The sequence below is a fragment of the Cyanistes caeruleus genome, chromosome Z (genome assembly GCF_971803275.1).
Source record: "Cyanistes caeruleus chromosome Z, bCyaCae1.hap1.1, whole genome shotgun sequence".
NCBI classification, from domain to species: domain Eukaryota; kingdom Metazoa; phylum Chordata; class Aves; order Passeriformes; family Paridae; genus Cyanistes; species Cyanistes caeruleus.
The window spans coordinates 14107950-14129551 of record NC_141732.1 but is presented as its reverse complement, the minus strand read 5'-3'; the positions used below and the strand labels follow the sequence as shown (position 1 = coordinate 14129551).

At 41.8% G+C, this 21602-nt stretch overlaps 1 protein-coding gene across 3 annotated transcripts; it reads left to right on the top strand.

Moving 5' to 3' along the window:
* Window positions 1-8974: 8974 nt before the first annotated feature.
* Window positions 8975-11246, top strand: LOC111941625 (inositol 1,4,5-trisphosphate receptor-interacting protein-like 1). Of its 3 annotated transcripts, none has more exons than XM_086868751.1 (3): window positions 8975-9135; window positions 9237-9553; window positions 9779-11246. In XM_086868751.1, exons 2-3 carry the CDS (start codon window positions 9293-9295, stop codon window positions 10361-10363), a joined length of 846 nt encoding a protein of 281 aa, XP_086724877.1. In that variant the 5' UTR covers window positions 8975-9135; window positions 9237-9292; the 3' UTR covers window positions 10364-11246. The 3 variants fall into 3 exon arrangements, with proteins under 3 accessions (XP_086724877.1, XP_086724876.1, XP_023800550.2); XM_086868750.1 differs by having other exon boundaries at window positions 8976-9135; window positions 9776-11246; XM_023944782.2 differs by having other exon boundaries at window positions 9107-9553; window positions 9776-11246.
* Window positions 11247-21602: the final 10356 nt, after the last annotated feature.

The following is a 21602-nucleotide window of genomic DNA, read 5'->3' as shown; positions in this document are numbered from 1 at the left end:
GAGGCAGCAGGGAGTGGGAGACACTTGTTGCTGGGAGGCATGGCAGGGTAACATCTCAACAGCAATCAAGATGCAAGAGGGGCTCCACCAGCAAAGATGTGGAGGACTGACTGACAGACCTTGGGAGGAGCCAAATCTACATAAAAGGATGAGGCCACAGACCTTAGGAGGAGCCAAGTATACATATATAGGCAAAACCACAGACTGTGGGAAGTGCCTGGAGGACATACAAGGACTTCTTATGAGTATTAATGTAGCTGATGCAACCTTGAGTGTATAAAAGGTGGAAATGCCATTTTGGGAACTGAGCCTCTGGTGGGCAGGAGTCCCATCAAGCTCCCAGTGCTGCCTCCCACCCCCTTTGCTTTATAACTTCAATGGTTTCTAATTAAATTTTATTTACTCACTCCTGCTCAGGGTCTGAGTTATTTATAACAGGAGGAAGAACTCCAGAGATCTTGCACAAGGAGGGGCTCCAAACCCAACCCAAGGTGCTCCAAGGAGCATCCATCCTGTGCCAGGAAGGCAGCTGGAGATGCTTCACCAGCTCAGAGGAGCTCAGAGGTGGTGGTATCAGCTTCCTGATGGAGAGAAGCCCTAAAAATGCTTAGAATGTGAAGAGCTTCAGCTGGAGGTCCAGCCTGATCTGCCGCCAGAAGATTCATATTGGGGAGCAGCCCTACAAGTGTGGAGAATGTGGGAAGAGCTTCATCCAGAGCTCTAATCTGATCAGTCACAAGATGATCCACAGTGGAGAATAGCCCTACATGTATTCAAAATGTGGTAAGAGCTTCAATAACAGCTCTGTCCTCATAAGGCACATTCACAGTGGTGAATGGCCCTTTGAGTATCAGGAATGTGTGAAGAGATTCAGCTTGAGCTCCCACGTGATCCGCCACTAGCTGGTGATACACACCAGGGAGAGGGCCTACAAGTATCCCGAGTGTGGGAAGAGGTTTCAGACAAGGTCCAATCTCCTCCTGCACCAGTGAATTCACATGGAAGAGCAGCCCTTCTGCTGCCTCGACTGCAGGAAGGACTTCTACCTCAACTCCTACCTCATCACCCACTGGCACATCCACACCAGGGAGAGGCCCTACGAGGGTCCAGAGTGTGTGAAGAGCTTCTCCTGGCAGTCATCCTTGACCCAACACCAACAAACCCATCAATAAGTGAAGCCCTATGAGTGCCCTGACTGCAGAAAGAACTTTGTCCTCTGCTCTAACTTCATCCCCCATCAGAGGACCCACAATGGGCAGAGACCTGGTGAGCCATATTCCCCATAATCCACATTGCAAAGACACCTTTGCCTAGACCTGGAAATGATGTGAGGTGGGACCTAAGAACATGAGAGTGGCCATGGCCCCATCATTACCTTCGATCCCACCTCGGGTCATAGCCTGACAGGGAAAGGAACTCTATCCCCAGAAGAAGACTAGGAGAAAATACATGGTTCAGAAAAGCTGAGTCAGTGTCATCACATTTTTTCCTGTAAATAGTTTCTTTGTCTTATCCCTTCTGTTCTCAATATTGTTGCTCTTCCTGTTGGTTCCTTATCTCATTGCTGTTCCCAGTACATTGTTCTTATTCCAGCCCAAAATCTTCGCCTTTTGTGCTTTCACATAAGGTTGCTGTGTTGGGGTTGAATGTAATAAACAGATGCCAGGTGATGGTCTAAGGCTGTGAGAAAATCCCTCTTTGTGAGGGTGAACAAGTTTTGCCCCCATAATCTCTCCTGTTTCAGTTATGTTAATCTAGCTAGAAAGTTCCCTGTGTTATGGTTGGCTATGTTTTGCCACAGAAATTTTAATATTCCTAGTCGGCCTCCCATATTGGATCCCTCCCTTAAACTTCTCCTTAACTACTCCCCTTATCCAAGTTTACACACACCCCTGTCAAACCCCGTGCCAGGAGTTTTTTCTCTCACAGTTCACTCCATATACCCTGTGCAGTTTAGTGTTCATTGTTTTTGTATTATTAAAGCTTTCAGATTTGGACAACTGGGTTAGAGTCCGTCTTTTTGCCCCAAGACACCGAACCACGTGAAGCCACCAGTCTCAATATCTGGGCTGAGACTGGTGAGAGGCTTCACTGCTGTTTACACAGCTGGAGCACTGATCAGTCACCAGGAGCTCATCCACACTGTAGTACTGTGGACTCACTTTTAATTTTGGCATTACTGCAGCTGAATGAGGCTTCAGCACCATTTATGCCTAGGCTGATTGCTATCCTTTCCTTTGCATAGTACACCAGACAACAACAAAAGTAAAAATGGCAGCTGAAAATAATTTAAGAAGAAAAAAAAAAAATTCCCCTAGAAATAATTTTTGTCAAACCAGAAACAGAATCAACCTTACCCAAGGACAAGCTGCCTAACCAGGCAGCACAAGTTCCACCAACGGACATGCATATAAAACAAGCTTGACACCATAAATGTGTGTGGGTTCACCGCTTTCCCAATGTGATTTCAGCTTCATTTGAGGAGTGAAACAAATTCATGCTTCAGCAGCTGATGCATCGGCTGGGGTGTACCAGGCACCTGAGCTGCTTTGTGCAGCCAGAAATATGGCAGACTCTCTCAGCAGTAGTTGGTTAACTTTCCCTTTAATTTCTTCCCATGTAAGAGGAGACAGACTTCAGGTTAATAGCTTCAAGAATATTTGAGTTTTAACCACCTCATAATTCACCTCATCTGCCTTTATATACAACCTGGCTTCATGAAACAGATGGATTTTTATTTATTTACCATGGGACATAAGAAAAGCTCAACAACTGCCCCAGTATTTCATTTGCTCAAACAAAATCATATACAAAACAAGTTCCATCAGAGAAAGTTCCATCAAAGTCAAAAAAGTTGCTGCATGGTTTAATTAAAATAAGCTCATTTTCAGAACTAAACCACAAAGTTGAGAATATGAGTAATGGTATGAAATTGTTATAAAATGAACTGGAAAATTCCTTAAGTTCATGTCTAAGCATTACAGATGGATCAAAAGAAGATCAAAAGAAAAATTGTTTTATTAATCATTACCATATCATCAAAAGATGTTTAAGTCCTGGGTTTCCAATGTATTTTAAACAAAACAATTACATTAAGCATCATGCTTCAGGGGAAAATAAAAATTGTCACTTTTCAAATTTAGGTGAAGTACACTTTTGAAACTAAACATTTCAGTGCTATTTCTTTGCTACTAGTACTGTAACTAAGAAACATTGCTATTTCACAACTCTTAGGTGTCAGTATTTTACTCTAATACAGGTAATTTTCACTTGAGACTGTAAGACCATTAACTGTTACAGTTTGTTGGTCCGGGTTTTGTTGAACACTTTTCTAATAAAGCCTCTTTTCTTTGTAATAAGTTGATATTATTTTGACACTTTCAACCATGTCCCCTCCTGTAGATGCACAAACAATGCAAAATTCAAATCCCATTTAAGGAATTACGGATTTTTGGGCCCGATGTGGAACCACTACAACATAGCCCTGTGGACAAAAATGAATGTGTGTTGTAAACTTCATGTCAAGAGACATGTGACTTTAAGGGAAGAATGATCTTTATACTGAAATTCCTAGAATTTATGGAGCAATGACTTTAACTTGGGAAGTAGCTAAGCAGGATGTTCTGACAGGCTTAAGGTAAGGTGAGGCAAGTTTTGTCTCAATCCACAATTGCAGAAAGAATTAAGTTCTAAATATACCTGAAAGTGAGATTAGAAGACAAATGAGATTACGTGTTGGGAAATCAAAGTGGTTATACAACTTTTTTTTTCATGAAAGATGAAAGAGAAAGAAATAGAAAATGAGGGAAATGTCAAGAAAAAAATGTGAGAAGCACAGGAAAGGGGTTACTACCATGATGGATCTAGCTTCTCTGTCAGGTGTGACCCCAGGCAACCAGACCAGCAAGGTGGGGCAGGAGAAGCCTTGTAGTAGCAGGTGGGACAGCAAAGGACAGCAGTGATAGCAAAGACTCCTGACACTTTGTAGACACTGTGCCATGATGGGCACTCATTTATTTAGGGGTGTCTTGCTTTAGGAGAGATGGTAGCAAGGGCATGTGCACCACATGAACCCTTCAGAGCAATGGCATGTCCAACATCTTCCCCATGAACTCCCTCATGATCTCTGGTCCCCTGAGGAGTCCCTGAGGTCCATTATGTACAGAATCTGCTGGAGAGCTGAACAAACTACCCAGAGCTGGTGAAAAATGCTATGAACACCATCAGCACCAGCTCCCTTGGAACAGGAGAAACACCTGTAGCTGGTGATGAGTCAGTGCAATGTGCTGATGGGTGCTTTGGCAGCAGAGCCTTGACTCGGCACTGTGCAAAAGACATTCCCTTTGTCTGCCAAAACTCTGCAAACAGATTGTGCCTGAAAAATCAATTCAAATGAAAAAAGGATTTCTGGTTGTCTGTGTTTCCTTGTGTGTGTTTGGTTTTGTTTTGTTTGCTTTTTGCTCCCATTGTTGACAATGAGCTGTTGTGGCTGAGGCTGAGGCATCCCTCCTACGCTGTCAGCAGCAGACCTGTCTGCAACTGGCTATAAAATATGAACAAAGCAGCTGGGTACAGCAATGCATGGAATACTATGGTGCAGGAGCTCTTATGCCAGAGCTCTAACTGAGCCTTATGCTTGTTAGCAGCTCCTTTTCTGCACACAAAAAAAGTGCATTTGTTTTGTTTTATTTTTTGCTTAGTTCTTGAGAAGCAAATGTTCTGCTGAGACTCCCATGAGTGCAGATGTTAAGTTCATTCCTGAGAAAGAAAAAGTAAGGCCAGGGTAGCAGATCAGCTGTGAGCTGGTCACTCCCTGCAAATGGCTTGTTTCTGATAAAGGAACACCATGTTCCTGGATGGTCATGAAGGGGTAAAGAAAAGGAGGTGTAACAGAAAAAAAAACAAAAAACAAACAACAATGAAAAGCCCAACCAACCAATCAATGAATTTTAAATTTTTAACCTTTTTTATGCCTAGGCTGATTACTATCCTTTCCTTTTCATAATACACCAGACAACAACAAAAATGTTTTTTTGACAGATAATTTCATAAATACAAATGTCAATGACACACTCATGCATGAACTGAGGCTGGGTCCTTTTATCTGTCCTTTGTTTTCATCATGTGAATTTATTACATTGAATAATTTTATCCATCACTGGATCTTGCAGAGATTGACAAAAGAAACTTCTATAGAGGCAGCAGAAAAGTCACACATGTATTTCAGAACCCCTGACACTTCCTAGTAGTACAAGATGACCTCTACTGGGCACTATCCTCTCCAGCCCCTTCCTGAAGCCTTCCCTTAGGATAGTGGCCCAGTCAGTACTCAATGAGTTAATTGCTCAGTGGAACCAAACTCCAAATCATGTGAAACTGGGGCTATAACAAATTTGTTATGTTGGCTCTCGTGAATGTTAAATGTATGTTATAAAGATTAAAAGAAGTTGAGATCTGTTGTTTTTATATGGAAGTTTTGTAACACTGAAAGTTGATCTCTGATCATTGGGGCAGCTAAAGCAAGGACCACACAGTTTCTGAGATGTGCAACAAAGGAGAAATTGGAAGAGTGACATGCACAAGCGTGGGGAGGGTCAGCTTTTCAGGGGGTTGGCTGGTCAGTAGCGTGTATAAGGATTGTTAGGGGTGTGGGTGGTGTGCCTCTGGCTGTGCCTTTGGCTGCAGCTAAGCACCCTTATTTTGTCCTTTGTTGTAGGTTAATAAACTTTTAAAAATTTTAATAAGTGAGGGTCATTTCTCACAGGTGCAAACAAAGGCAAGTCCCAAGCCTTGCTCTTTTCCTCACACACATGTATGTACCCAGAATGTTCCAAGCCAACAGTCTGTCCCGTGTCACACTTGTACACACTCTGACCAGCCTTTCACTTCTCAGTCCTCTGGAAGTATCACCCAGAGCTTTTCTAGAAGCTTTTCCATGGTCATGACTGAAGGAGCTTTTTCTGCCCTGGAAAGGGTTCTGGGGCCCTTGGCCGACAATGGGAATCAGGGCTCAGGGAGAAGCACCAGTCTGAGACAGGAGAGAAAGCAGAGCCCAGAGTTTCTCTGGCAGAGAAAGAGAAGTTTATTCCCCTCTTCTGAACCTGCACCGTAAGCGCTGCCGTTTGGGGCGCCGGCGTCTCCTCTTGCAGCGGAGCCGTCCCGGGGACCGGGGGCCCTCCTCTGTGGGAAGTGCCGGAGCACCCAAGGCGAGCGACTCCCGCTGAGGCCGGGCGGAGCGGGACTGCGGCCTGGGCAGGGCGTGCCCTGGCTCCCCGGGCCCACTCCCGCCCACACCCTGGATAGGAAACTCGCCTTCAGCACAGACTGAGCGGGGCTTGTGGCGTCCGTGGAGCTGGCGTGTGTCACTGTCTGGTTGGTGGCCTCAGGCAAAGCTCTTGCCTGTGTCCCCATGGGCGCAGCTGCTTGGCCTAGCGGGCCGAGCACAGCGAGCACCAGGAGCAGCGCTCCACGAGCCCGGATTGGAGCCACTCTGAGCCTGCGCTTTTACTAATATAAACGTGGTGGGTTTTGAAGTCAAAATGCATCCCCTGGTGATGTCAGAATCATTCAGTGAGGTGATCCCCATGTGCCAACATTGTGCCCCCCTGCTCATCTCATAATTTGTGAGTTACAGGGAATTCCATTATTCCTTGGTCTCTCAGTTTTCACCCTGCAGTACAGGGCACCCTACACGAGACTAAGAGAGATACGAAAGACTGAGAAGTCTTCATCTGCCTGACCAAAAAAATGGGCAATGTTGACACTGGGAACAGTTTTCCTGATGGCAAGTCTGCACAACAGATGCACAATATTCCTGCAGTCTATTGGCTTCCTGACCTGGAGATTCTGTTAAACAGCTACCACGTGAAATAGTCACATTGAATCTTTCCCTCAGAACATTCTGTGTGAATGCTTTTGAAACTAGTGCCATCAGCTGAGTGCTGGAATTTCAGAGTTGAACTGAATAGTATGTGCAAATTTTTTATTTTGTTTTTGCTGAGGCCTGCGAGTATTTTTCTGGGCCTTTTGTTTACAAGGCAAACCATTACTTCCTGCAGTTCCTTTGTGAGTTTTAGAAAAGTCACAGACTTCTATAATTTTTCTCTTTGGCATGGAGCAACCTAATAAATATAACAAGTTCTGGATTTTTTTGTTAACTTTTTTCCATGATGGTTTGATCCTCTCATGTTCTTGCAAACCTGTTGTGTTGCCTTTATAATTTTACTTTCCCATATGTAACTTTCCCATAATGTTTACTTTCCCGTAATGTTAGGCTGTCAAATTTCTAAGAATGCCCAACAGACTAGTGCAGTATTTCTGACTCCAGCCAGGCAGAGCTGTTGCATGGACTGCTGACACCTCTTCTGGCTATGGAAACTTCACTGAGAAGTTGTATGTGCAGAGCTAGAATTGTTTTTACAATGTATACATTCCTTCTCATGTTCTCAAAATAAAATTCATCCACTCTGTAGCCTAAAAAGCAATTCCTGCAACATTTGTGACTAATAATTAGTATTAACTCAGTGACTACTATTAGGCTAATTGCAATGATAACTTGACAACAGCAGTGAACGTCCTCTTTGTTTTCCTTCATTTTAAACTAGAGAAATTTCTGGACCCCAAATTATGCTCCAGTTAAAGCTCATGTTTGCCAATTCATTTGATTAAAAATTCCAATCTCAGCAGTGCTTTTTCACTTGAATTTTGTATGAATGTAATATCTTCTATCATGTCCAAGAAGCAGTTGTTGTGACTCATGTTTCTTATGTCTGTTATGAATGCCAAGAAAATGCAATCTTTGCTCTTCTGACACAGCTCTCTCTATTCATGATGCAGGACAGTATGAGTGCTGATGTGCAGAAGTTCCTGCCGATGGAAGGGATGGGGATGAGGATGCAGCAGGCACAGTGCCAAGCTGACAGAGAGATGATCTCTAACAGTGGCGCTGAAGAGAAGACTTTCCAGACAGGACAGAAAATGGCTCTTCATTTTATCTTTTCTTTCACTGCAGCTAAGAATTTAGCCTGGAGCAAGCTGGGAGCACCGGAGCATGCAGCCCTTTCCAGGGCTGTGTCAGCTGAGGGGGCAGAGGGAACCCAGCAGGGATCAGACACAAAGCAGCAGCGGACTGAACCCCTGTGGTGGCTGCAAGCAGCTCTACGCTTTGGTCACTGCTTGTGGCATTTTTTATTAAACCATCTCAGAGATCTTCTGTTGTGCTCTGTATTTCTAAGTGTCTGTCCTCTTGGTGTTGTCTTCTTCACCATTACTTCTCCGAATTTTCCTACCTTGTCAGCAGCAGCCCCTGTCCAGAACTTTGCTATATGAGCAAAACGCAGCTGGGAACAGCAATGCATAGAATCCTACAGCTCAGGAGCTCTCATGTCAGAGTCCTGACTGAGCCTTATGAGCACCTCCTTTGAGCCTTATGTGCACAAAATAATGATTGGTGGAGTTTTTTTGCCTAGGAGCTCTTGAGAAGCAAATGTTCTGCTGAGATTCTCATGAGTGTATCCAGTACAGTCATTCCTGAGAAACAGTAAGTCCAGGGTAGCAGATCAGCTAGGAGCTGGTTACTCCCTGCAAAGGGCTTGTTTGTTACGTAGGAACACCACGTTCCAGGATGGGCAAGAAGGATAAATGTGCTCAGGTTGCAGTAGGTGAGGTTTAGGGTTCACCTAGAGGGCAGTCAGGGGTGGTGAGCACTGGCAGATGCAGCTGCAGTCCCCATGTTCCTTTCAGTGGTGGCTTTAAGGTGTCTGCAGCCTGGATCCAGAGCACCCTGGGGGCTCCTGGGGCTGGCTTTGCACTCAGGGTGAGGATGCCCAGGAGCTGCTGGGGGCCAGCAGTGGGGACGAAGGCTGGGGTTTGCAGGCTGGGACATGTGGCTCTGGGGGTTAGGACATACCAGGGCATGAGTCACATGAGCCTGGTAGCCCAGTGACATGGTTCTGCTGGCTGTGGCATCACAGAGGACGACAGGTCACACTGGCACCTGTGTCCAGGGGCAGCAGCAGGCAGTTGAACTCTGGCAGCACACGCAGTGGGAATGCTGGGCTGGATGGGGGCTAGCAAAGCCAGGCTGGGGGTTTAAACCCAGAGTGAGAACTGGGACCCTCAGGACTGCCCGTCCAGGTACCCCCTAGTCCCCTGCTCCCTCCCAGCCAGAGGTGCTCAGCTCCCTTTCTCTCACTAGGCCATGTCTCCAATCATTGCTCTCATCCTGGCCATGTTAGTTACCCCCAGTGGGCTGAAGGTGGACATAAAAACTCATAAGGATGTGGTCAAGCAGATGCAGGAGCGTGAGGAATTTTTGCATCGGGAGATGAGTCGGCTCCTACAGGAAATTGAGGAGAACAATTCCACGATGAAAAGCCTATTCCTTTCCGCACAGCAGCTGCCATGGCTTCCTTGGCTCACTGAGGCTGTTCTGCTGTCTGTGGCCTTCTGGCTGGTCAGGAGATGGAAGTGGCGCTCTGCCAGCAGCAGGAGGCAGGAGGGATCCAGCAGCAAGGAGAATGGCAACAGTGAGGAGAAGGCTGGCAGCAAGGAGGTCAGTGAGCACGAGGAGAAAGTCAAGGGTGCAGACAGTGGTGGCAGCACTCTGGCTGTGCCCACCCCATCACCAATGGGCACATCCAGGATAAGGCTGGAGTGGGCTGTCAGCAGCCTGATCTAGTTGGGAATGTCCCTGCTCATCGCTTCAGGGTCCCACGGGACGGCCTTTAAAGGTCACTCCCAAGACCAACTCTCCTGTATTTCTGTGATTCTGCAGCAGGACCCACTCAGCACGAAGGTGCTGAAGGAGCTGTTGGACGAGCTCCTCAGTGTCTGCCGAGTGCTGTCCCGGAGGAGCTTCATGCCAGAGCTGCACCCAGCCACCGGGACAGGCACCAGCTCTGAAGCCTGGAGCATCCAGGAGAACAGCAGCACCTACTGCCCTCTGGTCATCCTGCGGCCACCCCTCGGCCACTCCTTCAGCCCGGAGAGCACAGAGCAGCCGCCAGCCAGGCGCATCCGTGTGGTGCTGGAGTGCCTGTGCTCAGGGGAGCAGCTGCTGGGGCAGATGTGCTTTCTCCACACCTCTGGTGGCCAGCTGCCCAGGGATCAGGAGTGGTACCTGCTGGACACCCTCTGCACAGGCTCCTACTTGGACGCTGAGAAAGTCACCTGCTGGGTCCAAATGTTGGTGGCATCGGCCTGGCTGCGTTTGCCCCACTCGCGCCACTGCCAGCTCACAGCGCTGCCCTCCCACAAGTCCTGCATCTTCCAGCTGAGCAGCACCTCTGGCCTGTGCTGCAGCATCGAGATGGCTTTGGCTGTGCAGCAAGGCAGCTCAGGTGCCTACCTGATCCTTGAGTAGGCATCAGCCAGCTCTGCCAGCAGCACCGTGTCTCAGACACATGCTGTGTCTCAGACTCACTGCCACAGTGCCACTGCTGCAGAGGTGATAGCATTATTACCAAAAACGAGTAGAGGAAGGTGAAGTCAGCTGAAGTCAACCATTGCTCATGGCACATTTTTTTGTCTTCTGTTAGGATTCTTTAGCTCCTTTTTACAAACTCTGAAAACGGTAGCCGGATCACAGTAACTCTGAAATCTTCCAGGGCAGAGCTGGGAAGGTTAATATGATTTCAAAAATGTCTTAAGTTCTTTGATTTTTATTTGGTGTCCCAACAAGTCACTTGTGATAAGAATACAGACAAGTCAAAAACATTAGCATGTTGTCAATACGAGCAATTATGGTGGCAATTAAAAATTTCATTGGTTCTTCCACAGCTCCGTCTCAACTCTAGGAAGGATTCTATAAAAATGAAAGAGAAAGTTTGGCCCACTACAGACCCATTATTAAAAGGAAGGAAAAGCCTCTTGGATTTATCCAAAGGTGATACAGCCTAAGTGAAAAATGATCATCGCATCTCAATTTAAATCTGCTGGCAGCTGCCCTGCTCCCAGACTTGTTCTTCTGATGGTTAGCAGAGAGGTGGGGACATTCCTAGAAAAAGAAAACACAAAGTTCCTGGGAAAAACTGAGCTCTGTAACTGCATCAACTTGGCGTCTTTTGCATAAAAGGTTCTACCTTTTACTGTGTGAAGTGCTTTTGCACTGCTCTTGTTGCTTCGCCCAACTTAATAGCTAACATTACACTAATCGCAAGCATATCTTGGCATCAACAGTGAACCTGCTCTTTGTCTTTCTTCTGGGTTAGAACAAAATAAATTTGAGGAGGAAGAATCCCTTAAAATTTGTGCTTTTACAGCTCCATGCATCTACATAACTATTCTGACTATCAGAGAGCAACAGATTATAAGCTTTCCCAGAAGTTCTTCCATGGTCGTGGCTGAGGGTGTTTTTCCTGCAGCCCTGGGTCTCGGGGGGTTCTTGGCTGAGGATGGGGATTCAAATTATTTGAAATGCTATTGCTCATATTTAGGTGCAAATGAGACCATTTGCTAAATTCAATATTATGGATTTTTTTTTTTTTTATTAATAAACGATAGGGGGGAGAGAGAGAGGAAAAGGAAGAAATAAGGTAGTGATAGAGACAGATTAGGTAGAAGATATCACCACCACTCCACGGATCCCACTGGCATACCGATGATCCTCTTCAGCTGGTGGTGAGAGCCCCCCAAAAAACATAGAATCCAGTGGAATAATATATTTCAGGTGAGGAGGGAATTGCCAGGTATCTCCTCAGAGAGGGACAGAGGGAAGTTTTTGACAGAGTCTCTTGCAACAGGCTTTGGGTCTGTGGCATCACTTTGTGTCCTGTGCAGTCCTGTGGTGCAAGGCCTGTGGGGACACTTTGGGGGGGTCTTTGATGGGTTCTGACACCCCTTCAGCTGCTCCTCATGGGAATGTCTTGTGGAGGTGGCCTTCCTGGGGTTGGGGGTTCCGCAGCTGGGCTGGTGTGTGTAAGGGAGGATGGGGGTTCTCTGCCTTTGACCAGAGGTTACACCACACCCAAAACTCTCCTCCTGCGCCTTTCATTGCAGAAGGATTCTGTTCAAACCTGGTGTCTGTGAACTATGGCCTCCCCCACCCCAAAACCAGCCTAGGATGATTTTCTGCTGGCTTTGGCTTTCTTGACAGTGCATCCTTTCCCTCAGCCTTGTTTACTTCTCCCTAGACCTGAAGTGATTGGACAGTAGTGTACCATTTATCTTACTTAGGTGGCCTTAACTCAGAGTCCAAAGTCCCAGTCAGGCATCCTCAGTGAGGGCTGGGTTTCAGTGGTAGTACCTTCTTTATACAGTTTGGCCATACAGTTTGGGAAAAACTCCTTCCTGACAAATGTGGTGGGAGGGGGAGGTTGCTGCCTTCCAGGAAGATTGGGCTGACTTCGATACATTTGTCAGTAGAGCACTGAGCTTGTTGAGCCTTATGGTGCTTCTTTTTGGGTTATAAAGAGCAGCTTTCTTCTGCCATTGGAGCTTCTCGAAGACATTTAGATCAGTTGCAATTCTCCCTAAATCCCTGCTGTTCCCGCAGTTTGACCTGAGAAGAAATTCAGAGGGGGCAAGAAAGCCTCAATTCTAATTTAGCAGAAATTAAGTTGTATATTTTAATGACAAATAACAAAATGTCATGGATTTTGTTCTCTGTTGTAACATGCAGAACTTAAAATAAAATGAATCCTGTTTTATATTTCATCTTTAACCTCCTTGGAGTGGAAAAAAAGATTGCTCAGATTGCATTGTTTTCTACCAGTAAAGTGAGAAGTAGTTTTTATTTTACATTTCCTCCTGCCATATATTTTCAAATGTGTGATGAAAGATCTCTGGATCCCAGATGCTCTGTTCCTGTATGTAACACAGCCTTTGAGAAAGGACAATGGCAGAAGCCAGAGCCCTCCCTGGTGCAGCTGCTGGGGACAGAGAAAATCTAACAGAAGATTCATAGGTTGAGATAAGGACTGGGAGAGATCACTCAGCAAATACCATCATGGGAAAACCAGACTGAATTTGGGGATATGAACTGAATAACTAACAAATACCTATATTTGTTCTATATATACTATATAGATATGTATGCCTATATATATAGTATTTATTTTAAGTGTGTGTGTGTGTGTGTATATATATATACACACACACACATATATATATATGTACATATCTATAGTTATCACAGAGGCATTAACACCATTTCTAATTGAACCAGAACTGGCCAGCAGCAGGTCCAGCTGCAAGGGAGTGGCTCTGCTGAACACAGAGGACGCTTGTAGCCATAGCCCCTCTTCTACCAAAACCAGGTCATGCAAACTCAATACAGGTATTACTCAAAGAAAAAAAAAGAAAACTGTATTGTTCCCCAACACCCCACTGGAATGCACACGTCACTGACAGAACTCAGGAATATGCACTAAACCCCACAATCTCTTCAAAGGCTTCAGCACATTTTGGGATAAGTCTTTAACAGAGAGACTGAAATCTGAGAAAATACATTATTCTCATTAAATTTTCATCTCATTTCTGGAAATAATTTAAACAGGTTTACATCTGATTTATTCCTCATAAAGAATCATTTGAGCGTAAAATTTTCATATCTGCAGGCTGTTTTCTATAGCATATATTGTAAATATATTTGATGGGAAATGAGTCCGTCAAGTTAAAGCAGCTTTATTTCCATCCCAAACCTCTAATCCAAAAGGTGCTGCAGTTTTGTAAATGTTTCCATTAGGATCAAGATATTGGGATTTTAAGTAATGTACTTTATGGATGATTTTGACCTGCTGCTTTTTCCAATTTGAGGTAATAACCACTTCAAAAATGGCCCTTTCCTTTTCTTCAGAAATAAAATAGTTACTGCATCATTACTGAAATTTTAAATGGCCGTTGCTTAATATTTAGAGAGGTTCACACCAGTGTCATTGCATTATTCTTTGCCTTCAAAGTGCCTGAAAATTTGCACATCACCATGTAAAGAGAACACTTGTTCTTTTTATTTCTATTCTTTGCTTCTTCTGCAATGTCCCACCTTTTCCAAGAGGTGAGTAGTCTGACTTCTCATGCCAGTGTTGTCTTTTCATTTTCAGTTTCTTTAATTCTACAAGCTTTAAATGATAAATGAGACTCTTTGCCCTACCCTGTCTGAGGTTTAGTCCCTTTGGTACACAAATGCTCAAGAAAGAGATGAGAGAAATAATGAAGGAAGAGTCCTGTGTTTGTGGAAGGGATTTGCTCTGACCAGGGTTTGATCAGCAGGAGAGACACAGGAGGAGTTCACATGACATTTTCACCTGATGAACACAGGCAAGATTTGCATGCGTGATTCACCTGAATTTACAGTAAAACGTGCAGAAGGCTGTGCATGATTAGACCATTTCTGTTTTCAGCTGTTGGAGAGCAGGGGAATGAGTTCTGGTGTCAGATATTCCACATGCAATTCACTAATGAAATTATAATTCTTTTGGTCATTGTGCATAACAGTCATCTAAAAAGCGACACTAATTTGAAGTATTTCACTGGTGGGTGTTTATAAAGAGACAGACATGGTAGCTTGAAAGGTGGCAATTTTCCAATTTTCTGCAGCACCTTCTATAATAAATCAGATATTGGAGACCTGAAGACTTTGCACTGGGATTCACCCAGCACAACTTGCTGGTTGCAACAGCAGCCTACATTAAGTGCTCAGAGAAATCCCAGTTTGCCAAGTGAAATCTTTTTCAACATTTTCCTCAGGTATTGTTGAAAGACAAGGAATAAAGAATCAGGACATTTTTTAACATTTAAATTAAGGTAATTATGGATCTTAGTAATACACCTTAACAACCATGTGGAGACTTGCTGTCTAAAGACAGCTGTGAAGGTGTTTTTGGCAGGTGGATGTGACTTCATGGTCACTTTATCTACATAGAATAGACTGGAAGTCACCCTGTAAAGAGCTCTTTAATTCTAAAACTGATGCAAAGGATTGAGGGGAATACTGTGGTTTTTTTGTGGGGTTCAGTTCAAAGATAACATAAAATCTTCCACCAATTTAAACTTCTGGTGTTTCAGCTGAAAATCCATAAGGCCAAAACAAATAATTTGTAATTCAACCAGTATTTATGTCACAATATAATTTTCATTTAGAATGCATTGAATCTTATTCCAAATAAGATTTAGCAATACCAAACACCAAAATGTCAGGTGTGTGATGAATTTCTTCAGTTACTTTGGGTTATTTTGTTATTTTCCCTCCAAATTGTCTGGAGGTAAGGACGGGGAGGGGAATACAATGTATTTGAGAAAACATATTTTTTTTCAGACCACCTGTGACCTGAATTATTAATCTTGGTAATATGTCACATCTTCCCATGGTACCATTTACAGTGCAAAATTTTTTTGTTCTCTTGAGGAAAAAGACACTCAGTGGTTAGGTGCTTGTTTCTAGAGTGATGTCACATACTCCCTAAAGGCTAATATTTATTTTCTGCTAAAGGTCCAGAAGTCTGTAAAAATCTGAATTTTATGACACTCAGAGCTTTTAAATCTGTTGCTTTAAAACTTAAATATTTTTGTAAGTATTTTAATTTTTGAGCACACACACTAATACTAAATCAATAAAAATACATCATCAAATATTCAAAAATACTTAAAATACAGAAAAACTAATTCACACGAAATCTTCCCCAAGATCATAGGGTGGTTTCTATGTGTAAACTCATTGCTTGAAAAATGTCTTTTAAAAAATGCCTAGAAAATTTTTCAGGCACAGACACCTGGTCTCATACCAAAGATCTGCAAATAAATAACATTTCTATATTTCAGAAGACTCATAGATGTATTGTTTCATTTCTTTTTTGGAGTTTCATAAGAAAGATGCAGCTTGATAGTGGATTTGATATATAATTGTAGACAAAAAAATGGGGAGACATTATATTTAATTGCATATTTGAGAAATCCCTATTGCCAAGCCCTTCTGAGTTCTTAATTCACTGAATACCATAATACATTCATCAGAAAAAGACAGCAAAATGTCTTGTTCCTAGTAGAAGAAAAATTGCAAAATAACTAGACATTGATAAACATTTTTATACATTCAGTGAGAAAGGTGTGTACTTTCAAAAATCCCGAAATAACAGGTAATTTGGTTTTTTTTCACATAAGTTGTTGCAAATAACAGAGTGGTACAAAAATCCATGGTTTTGCATTTGAAGAGAAATTGTAGAACACTTCAAAATTCTGTGATCCATACACATGTGGAGGAGCCCATATTTGATCCCAACTCAATCAGATTTTTCATGGGATCCATTTTTACAGACAGCCCTGATTACCATTTTACTGTGAGGCAGCTCTGCAAGGACTCACAAGTTCATGTGTAGATTCATGTGGATTCACATAAGGAAGAATTTCTGTGCAGTATGACAAATTTCAGTAGAAATTAAGGGTCATTATCCCTCATTTATACACTTAAAAGGTTGATTGTGCTGCTTAATGTAAGGCTGGTTTGGTTTTGGTTTGATGTGCTCTCCTTTTATCTGTGCAGAGGGAAGTGTTTTCAGATGTCCTATGGTTGAACGTGTTACATCACACAAATCACTTTTTGGAGCCCTTTGCCACTAATTCCACCAGAATTTGCAAACTTTTTTTGTTGAAATGTAGTTTTTAATTGTCCAGTTTTTTGTGTCTGAGGAAAAGCAAACACTATATGCCATTTTCAGCTCAAACCAAGATTTAAATCAGTTTTGACCTAGACAGAGAACTGGTAACTGTCCGGAATAAAAGCCTTACTGAAAAACACTTTCTTTTTGTTATTAACCATGTATCTGAATTTATACCTCAGGCATATGCAACCCCAGAAAAATGCAAACTGGAGCTACATATTTCAGTCTCAAGTCATTACTGGAGCTACATAATGGAATAAACCACCAAAACCAGAGTGAAACAGCAGCCCATTCACAGAAAGCATTCCATCCCCAAACCTCATGCATCTGGTCAAGTACAGCCTTTTCCTTTCCTTTTGGTTTTCAAATTTTTAATAAATTTAGGTCAGTTAGATACAGTCTGTATGAGATCTGGAATCACAAACCTTATCTGGTTCATCTGATTAATTATTTAGCAAAATACTCTTCCAAAACGCTTGAGAGAGGCAGTTCCAAATGGCAGGAGGCACAAACCCCAAGCTAATTGCAGCTAGCTGGATCTTTCTGAATTCAAGTCCTGAATAACTGGGAGAGCAATACTCATGAGATGTTGTATGTAAGCCTTTCCAGCTCAATTTCTGCAGTTCCTAATCTAGCAATTTCAGATTTCATAGCTGTGTCAGCTGCTGCGGATCCAGAGTTACCTCCAGATCAGAAGTGCACTTTTAGAAAACAACACATTTGTCTGGACACTTCCAGCTTCAAAACTCTTGGCTTGAGTATATATTTGTAATGTTAAAAATTCACATTTTATTCTGCTTCTGCTGATCTCCATTTTCATGTGAAAAGTAATTTGTGAGCTTTGTTGATGAGTTTGTTGTCTCAGATTTAACAGCATTTCCTGAAGAGAGCTTAGCCCTGTTTCCTCCAAGCTCATATTTCCTTTAAAGATACTCAAACAAATCCTAGAAAAACATCATGTCTCTTTCCCTTTTGTTCCTCAGAGGAATTAAAATTTTAAGAAAACACTTTTCATCTTAAACTGGCAGTCTGACTCAGATGTACAGAAAAAAACAAACAAAAAACTAGAATTTGAGTGTACTGCATTTCCTTTCCCACCATGCCACGCTTGAAAAATACAGCTTCACTATTTCTGTGCCCACACTTCCACAGAGTCCATTCCCATTAATTCACAGAGGCCCTGTGTGGATTTTGCTGCTTATCTCAGGTGTCACTCTTCAAGCTGTGGTATGTGACTATGAGAGAACACCTGATTTTCAAGCATCTTTGGACCCAAAATTGTGCAGCCCAGTGTCATTTCTAACACTAACATTAATAATGGCATTGCAGAAATGGGAATATTAGCTGAGATTTCTAGAGATTGCCAAAAATCATTTCCCTCTGGTATTTTTTTTATTTTATTTTAGGGTTTTTTTGGCCAGAATTTGGCACAGAAGCACAGGAATCCATGGGCAGCTTTGGGAACTTTGACCGTTGAGCCTCCCAGTTTGCAGACAGGCTTCCAACTAGACATCAGCAAGTGGCCAGAGTATTTACCTCTGAAAATCTGCCTTTCTGGGTGTGGAAGTGACCTTATTTTTCAGAAGTGCTGCCCATGTTAAAGAGAGCAAAATACAGCACTTGGTGGAAAATCTGTTTAGATATCCAGGACTAGTAAGTTACTTCTGATAATTCAGATAAGAAAATCTTGAATAAAATTAATTATTATAAGGTCTAGTCCTTGTGAAATAAAAATATATTTTTCTTTATCTTGCAGAGTGAGAGCTTGAAATACCTATTTTGAAATATGCCTATTGAAAAATATTTTTAGTTAGACATTGCAGTCAGGTAATTTTTTTTATCAAGGAGATTTTCCTAGCAGAAGGGAATGAAGAAAGAAACTTTTAAAAGGCTTCTGTATCAATACAACTTGCTCCAAGCATCACAAAATGATTCATCTCTTCTGGCAGACAGAGGATTCCTCTTGGGGGCATTTAGATACCTCAATTTAAAGATATAAAAAAAAAGTCATTAGTGAAACTGTACAGTGCTAAATTTCAGTATAATACCTAAGGAATGTGTAATATTTAAGGAATTTTCATGGTTCTGGCCATGTCCTTTTTTCCATAAACTTCTTCTGTAAAAAGGAAGAATCCCTCGTACTGTAATTGGATTATTTGTGATGTAGAGATATACACAGATACAAAAAAAAAAAAAAAAAAAAAGTATATATGGCAAAACAGAATGATGAATTTAATGAAACTAACCATTGCATCCTAGCTAAGAAATTTTCAGCCTATAGAAAATCCTGAGAAAAAATCCTGACAAATCTTTAGTCCTGAAGTTGAAAGCTTAGAAAATACTAGATAAAGACAGTGCTTGAACAATTCATTTAAACTCTGCCTCTAAAGTGAACTGGAAAGATAAATCCATGACAAAACACATTCCGAACTACCCATATCTCCATTTTCTTTTTTTTTCTTTCCTTTATCTGCATTTTGCTTAAAAAAACACAGATATGAGGGTTACAAAGCATAGATAAGGAGATGAGAGATACTAAAAGTTTAAATGGCCAGGAGGATTAAAAGTCTGAATTTTGATTAACTATCAGAAGATGTTCCAATAATAAAACATGGGTTTAAGAAATTAAGATTTTTTTTAAAAAAAGTACTGACCTTGAAATTTCTTGGCAATTGGAAAAGTCTACTTTTAAACAGATGTCAAAGTGTGCTTTCCCTCATTCTTAAATAAGTCACCGTGAAGAAATTTGTTAAGTGATCTTTTTTTCTTTTTCCTTAAAGAAGTTTTTCTATTTATGGGTTTTTCCTCTTAGTTACCTAGGGGATAATATTGCAACTTATAAATTATTTCTGCATGTTATTTTTTTTTTTCTTATTCAAAGAATTTTTAATTTCTGAAATTCTGCTGGGTGGTGACTAGTGGAATTCAGCTTCAAAAGCCTGACACTTCAAATATTTCAAATTGACACAACATGTTCAATGTTGTTTTTAAAAAGAGAATTCAAAACAAAATCCTGTTGGGTTTTGTGGGGTTTTGAGATGTGTTTTGTTTCGTTCTGTTTTGTTGGTTTTTCTTCTATCTCTGCACATCCAGGAAATAAAACAAGAGGTGAAAAATGATTTGAATTAATATCTCTATGCAAGGAATGAATCTTGCTTTTCAACAAATGTAAGAGGTACTTTTATGTATTTTTCTTTTAAAAAAGACTAAATATGTGGCTTAAACAAAATTATACTCTAGTTTTTGTGATAGTTTTTCGTCTGTTTATTTATGTTCTGTTTTTGTTCTAAAATCTGACACTGTTGAGAACTGTCTGGTCTGATATTTTATTCACAATGTGAGATATCTGGCAAAGACCACAGACAGTCCTAGAACATTTAATACATCAAGAGAGGGCGCTCAGATACAATAATACTCAAAACTAGTATTTCACTTAATCCAGGTCAATGTTAGCAGCACAAGAGTCTTCAAATAAGTGGAAAAATGTTTGTTCTCAGTGGTCCTTGGGAGAGCTTTATAAAAGCTCACTTACCATATATAGTGGGGAGATAATCTGAATTTGGAAACTGAAACAAGAGTTGTGCAGTTGAAACTGTGGGAGGAGCATTGGTTAAGTGGATGCATTTCTCATGGGAACAATGCAGAAGTATATGTATTATACACCACATGTAGATGAGAGCAGAGGCTTGAATATTTGCCTCCTGTATATTTGAAAAAATAAAAAAAACTGGTGTCCTTACAGGAACAATTCATATTTAATTGTATTCTGTGTGGAGTAGTTCATCTCGATGCTGAAAAGAAAAAAATGTTATAATACATTAAAAGATTTACTGTATAAAGCAAATCATTTTCTGCTCAATAAATTCACTTTATTGCACAGATAATTTGTACTATATTCACTTAAAATGGTGAGCATCTTTCAACTGCCAAATAAAACGCACCTTCCTTTACTTACTTTTTGTATTTCTTCATATGTAGCATGGAATCATTAAATGCATTTGAAGAACAGCCAGCATCTATATAATATGTGGAGCAAGAGCCAAGAACAGCCTGCTGTCTTGCTGTTTAGTCCGAAAGCAACAGCTTACCAAACAGAGGGGATTTTGGGTTTTGGGGTTTTTTTTTGAGGAGCTGATTTTTTGTAAGCTGAACTATAACCAAATCAGGGTTCTGCCAAACTTTTTGTTTGTAAGGCCAGGCAGTGACTGGCATCTAAGCATTGAATGAAGTGTTGTGGAAACCTCATGGTCCATCATGTGTGAAGGAGCAGAGTTGTAATGGGTACTACGGGCCACCAACAAAAGATCAGCAGCAGACAGGGTCTGATACACCAGAGGCAGGGAAACTTCCCTGGAGGAGGAGATGTGGCTGAATCCTGTGATGTTTTTGCATTTCAGCCTTTCCACAACAGTGGATTCAACAGACCCATGCTTCCAAGGATCTGCTACTTAATTCTGACCTTTATGTTTTTTATATTTACAATAGGTAATAATATCTAATCGCAGCTGGTAAGAGCAGTATCAGTGAGACTTTGTGGCATGCCTGGACCTATTTCAATACCTCTAGTGAAGAGGAATGAGAAAAATCATCAAAATAATAAAATAAAATGATTTTATTAGTTCTGACCACTCACTGGGCTTTTCAGCATGTCTTTTTCATGAAGGATTTTTTTCCTAGTTTGTGAGACCTACATTAAGAAGGAAAGAGAAAAATCTATTTTCTGCTTGACAAAAAAATTAAGTGTGAAGAAGTTGTTTCCATTTCCAGAAGCATTTTAAAGCCCTTCAGAGCCAAGTACTCAGTAAATCCACTTCAGGGTCTGGGCATCAGTGCACACCATGAGGAAGTGTTTTTTCTTGTAGCTGCTCCCTCAGCCTTTGTCCAGTCACCAGCCAGAGGCTGTCAAGGTGACAGCACCACTGTTGAAAGGCACAGGTGATGCTGCTTCCTCTCCACCTCATCTTCCTTGAGTGTTTGGGAGTTCCTGCTTCCATACAGGAATGTAAGCAT

Excerpts from the sequence above, each read along its gene's own strand:
- LOC111941625 (XM_023944782.2), top strand. The coding sequence starts at position 9,200 with ATGTCTCCAATCATTGCTCTCATCCTGGCCATGTTAGTTACCCCCAGT. Across the intron at positions 9,554-9,775 it reads AGAAGGCTGGCAGCAAGGAG|CAGGACCCACTCAGCACGAA; the intron begins GTCAGTGAGCAC and ends GTGATTCTGCAG.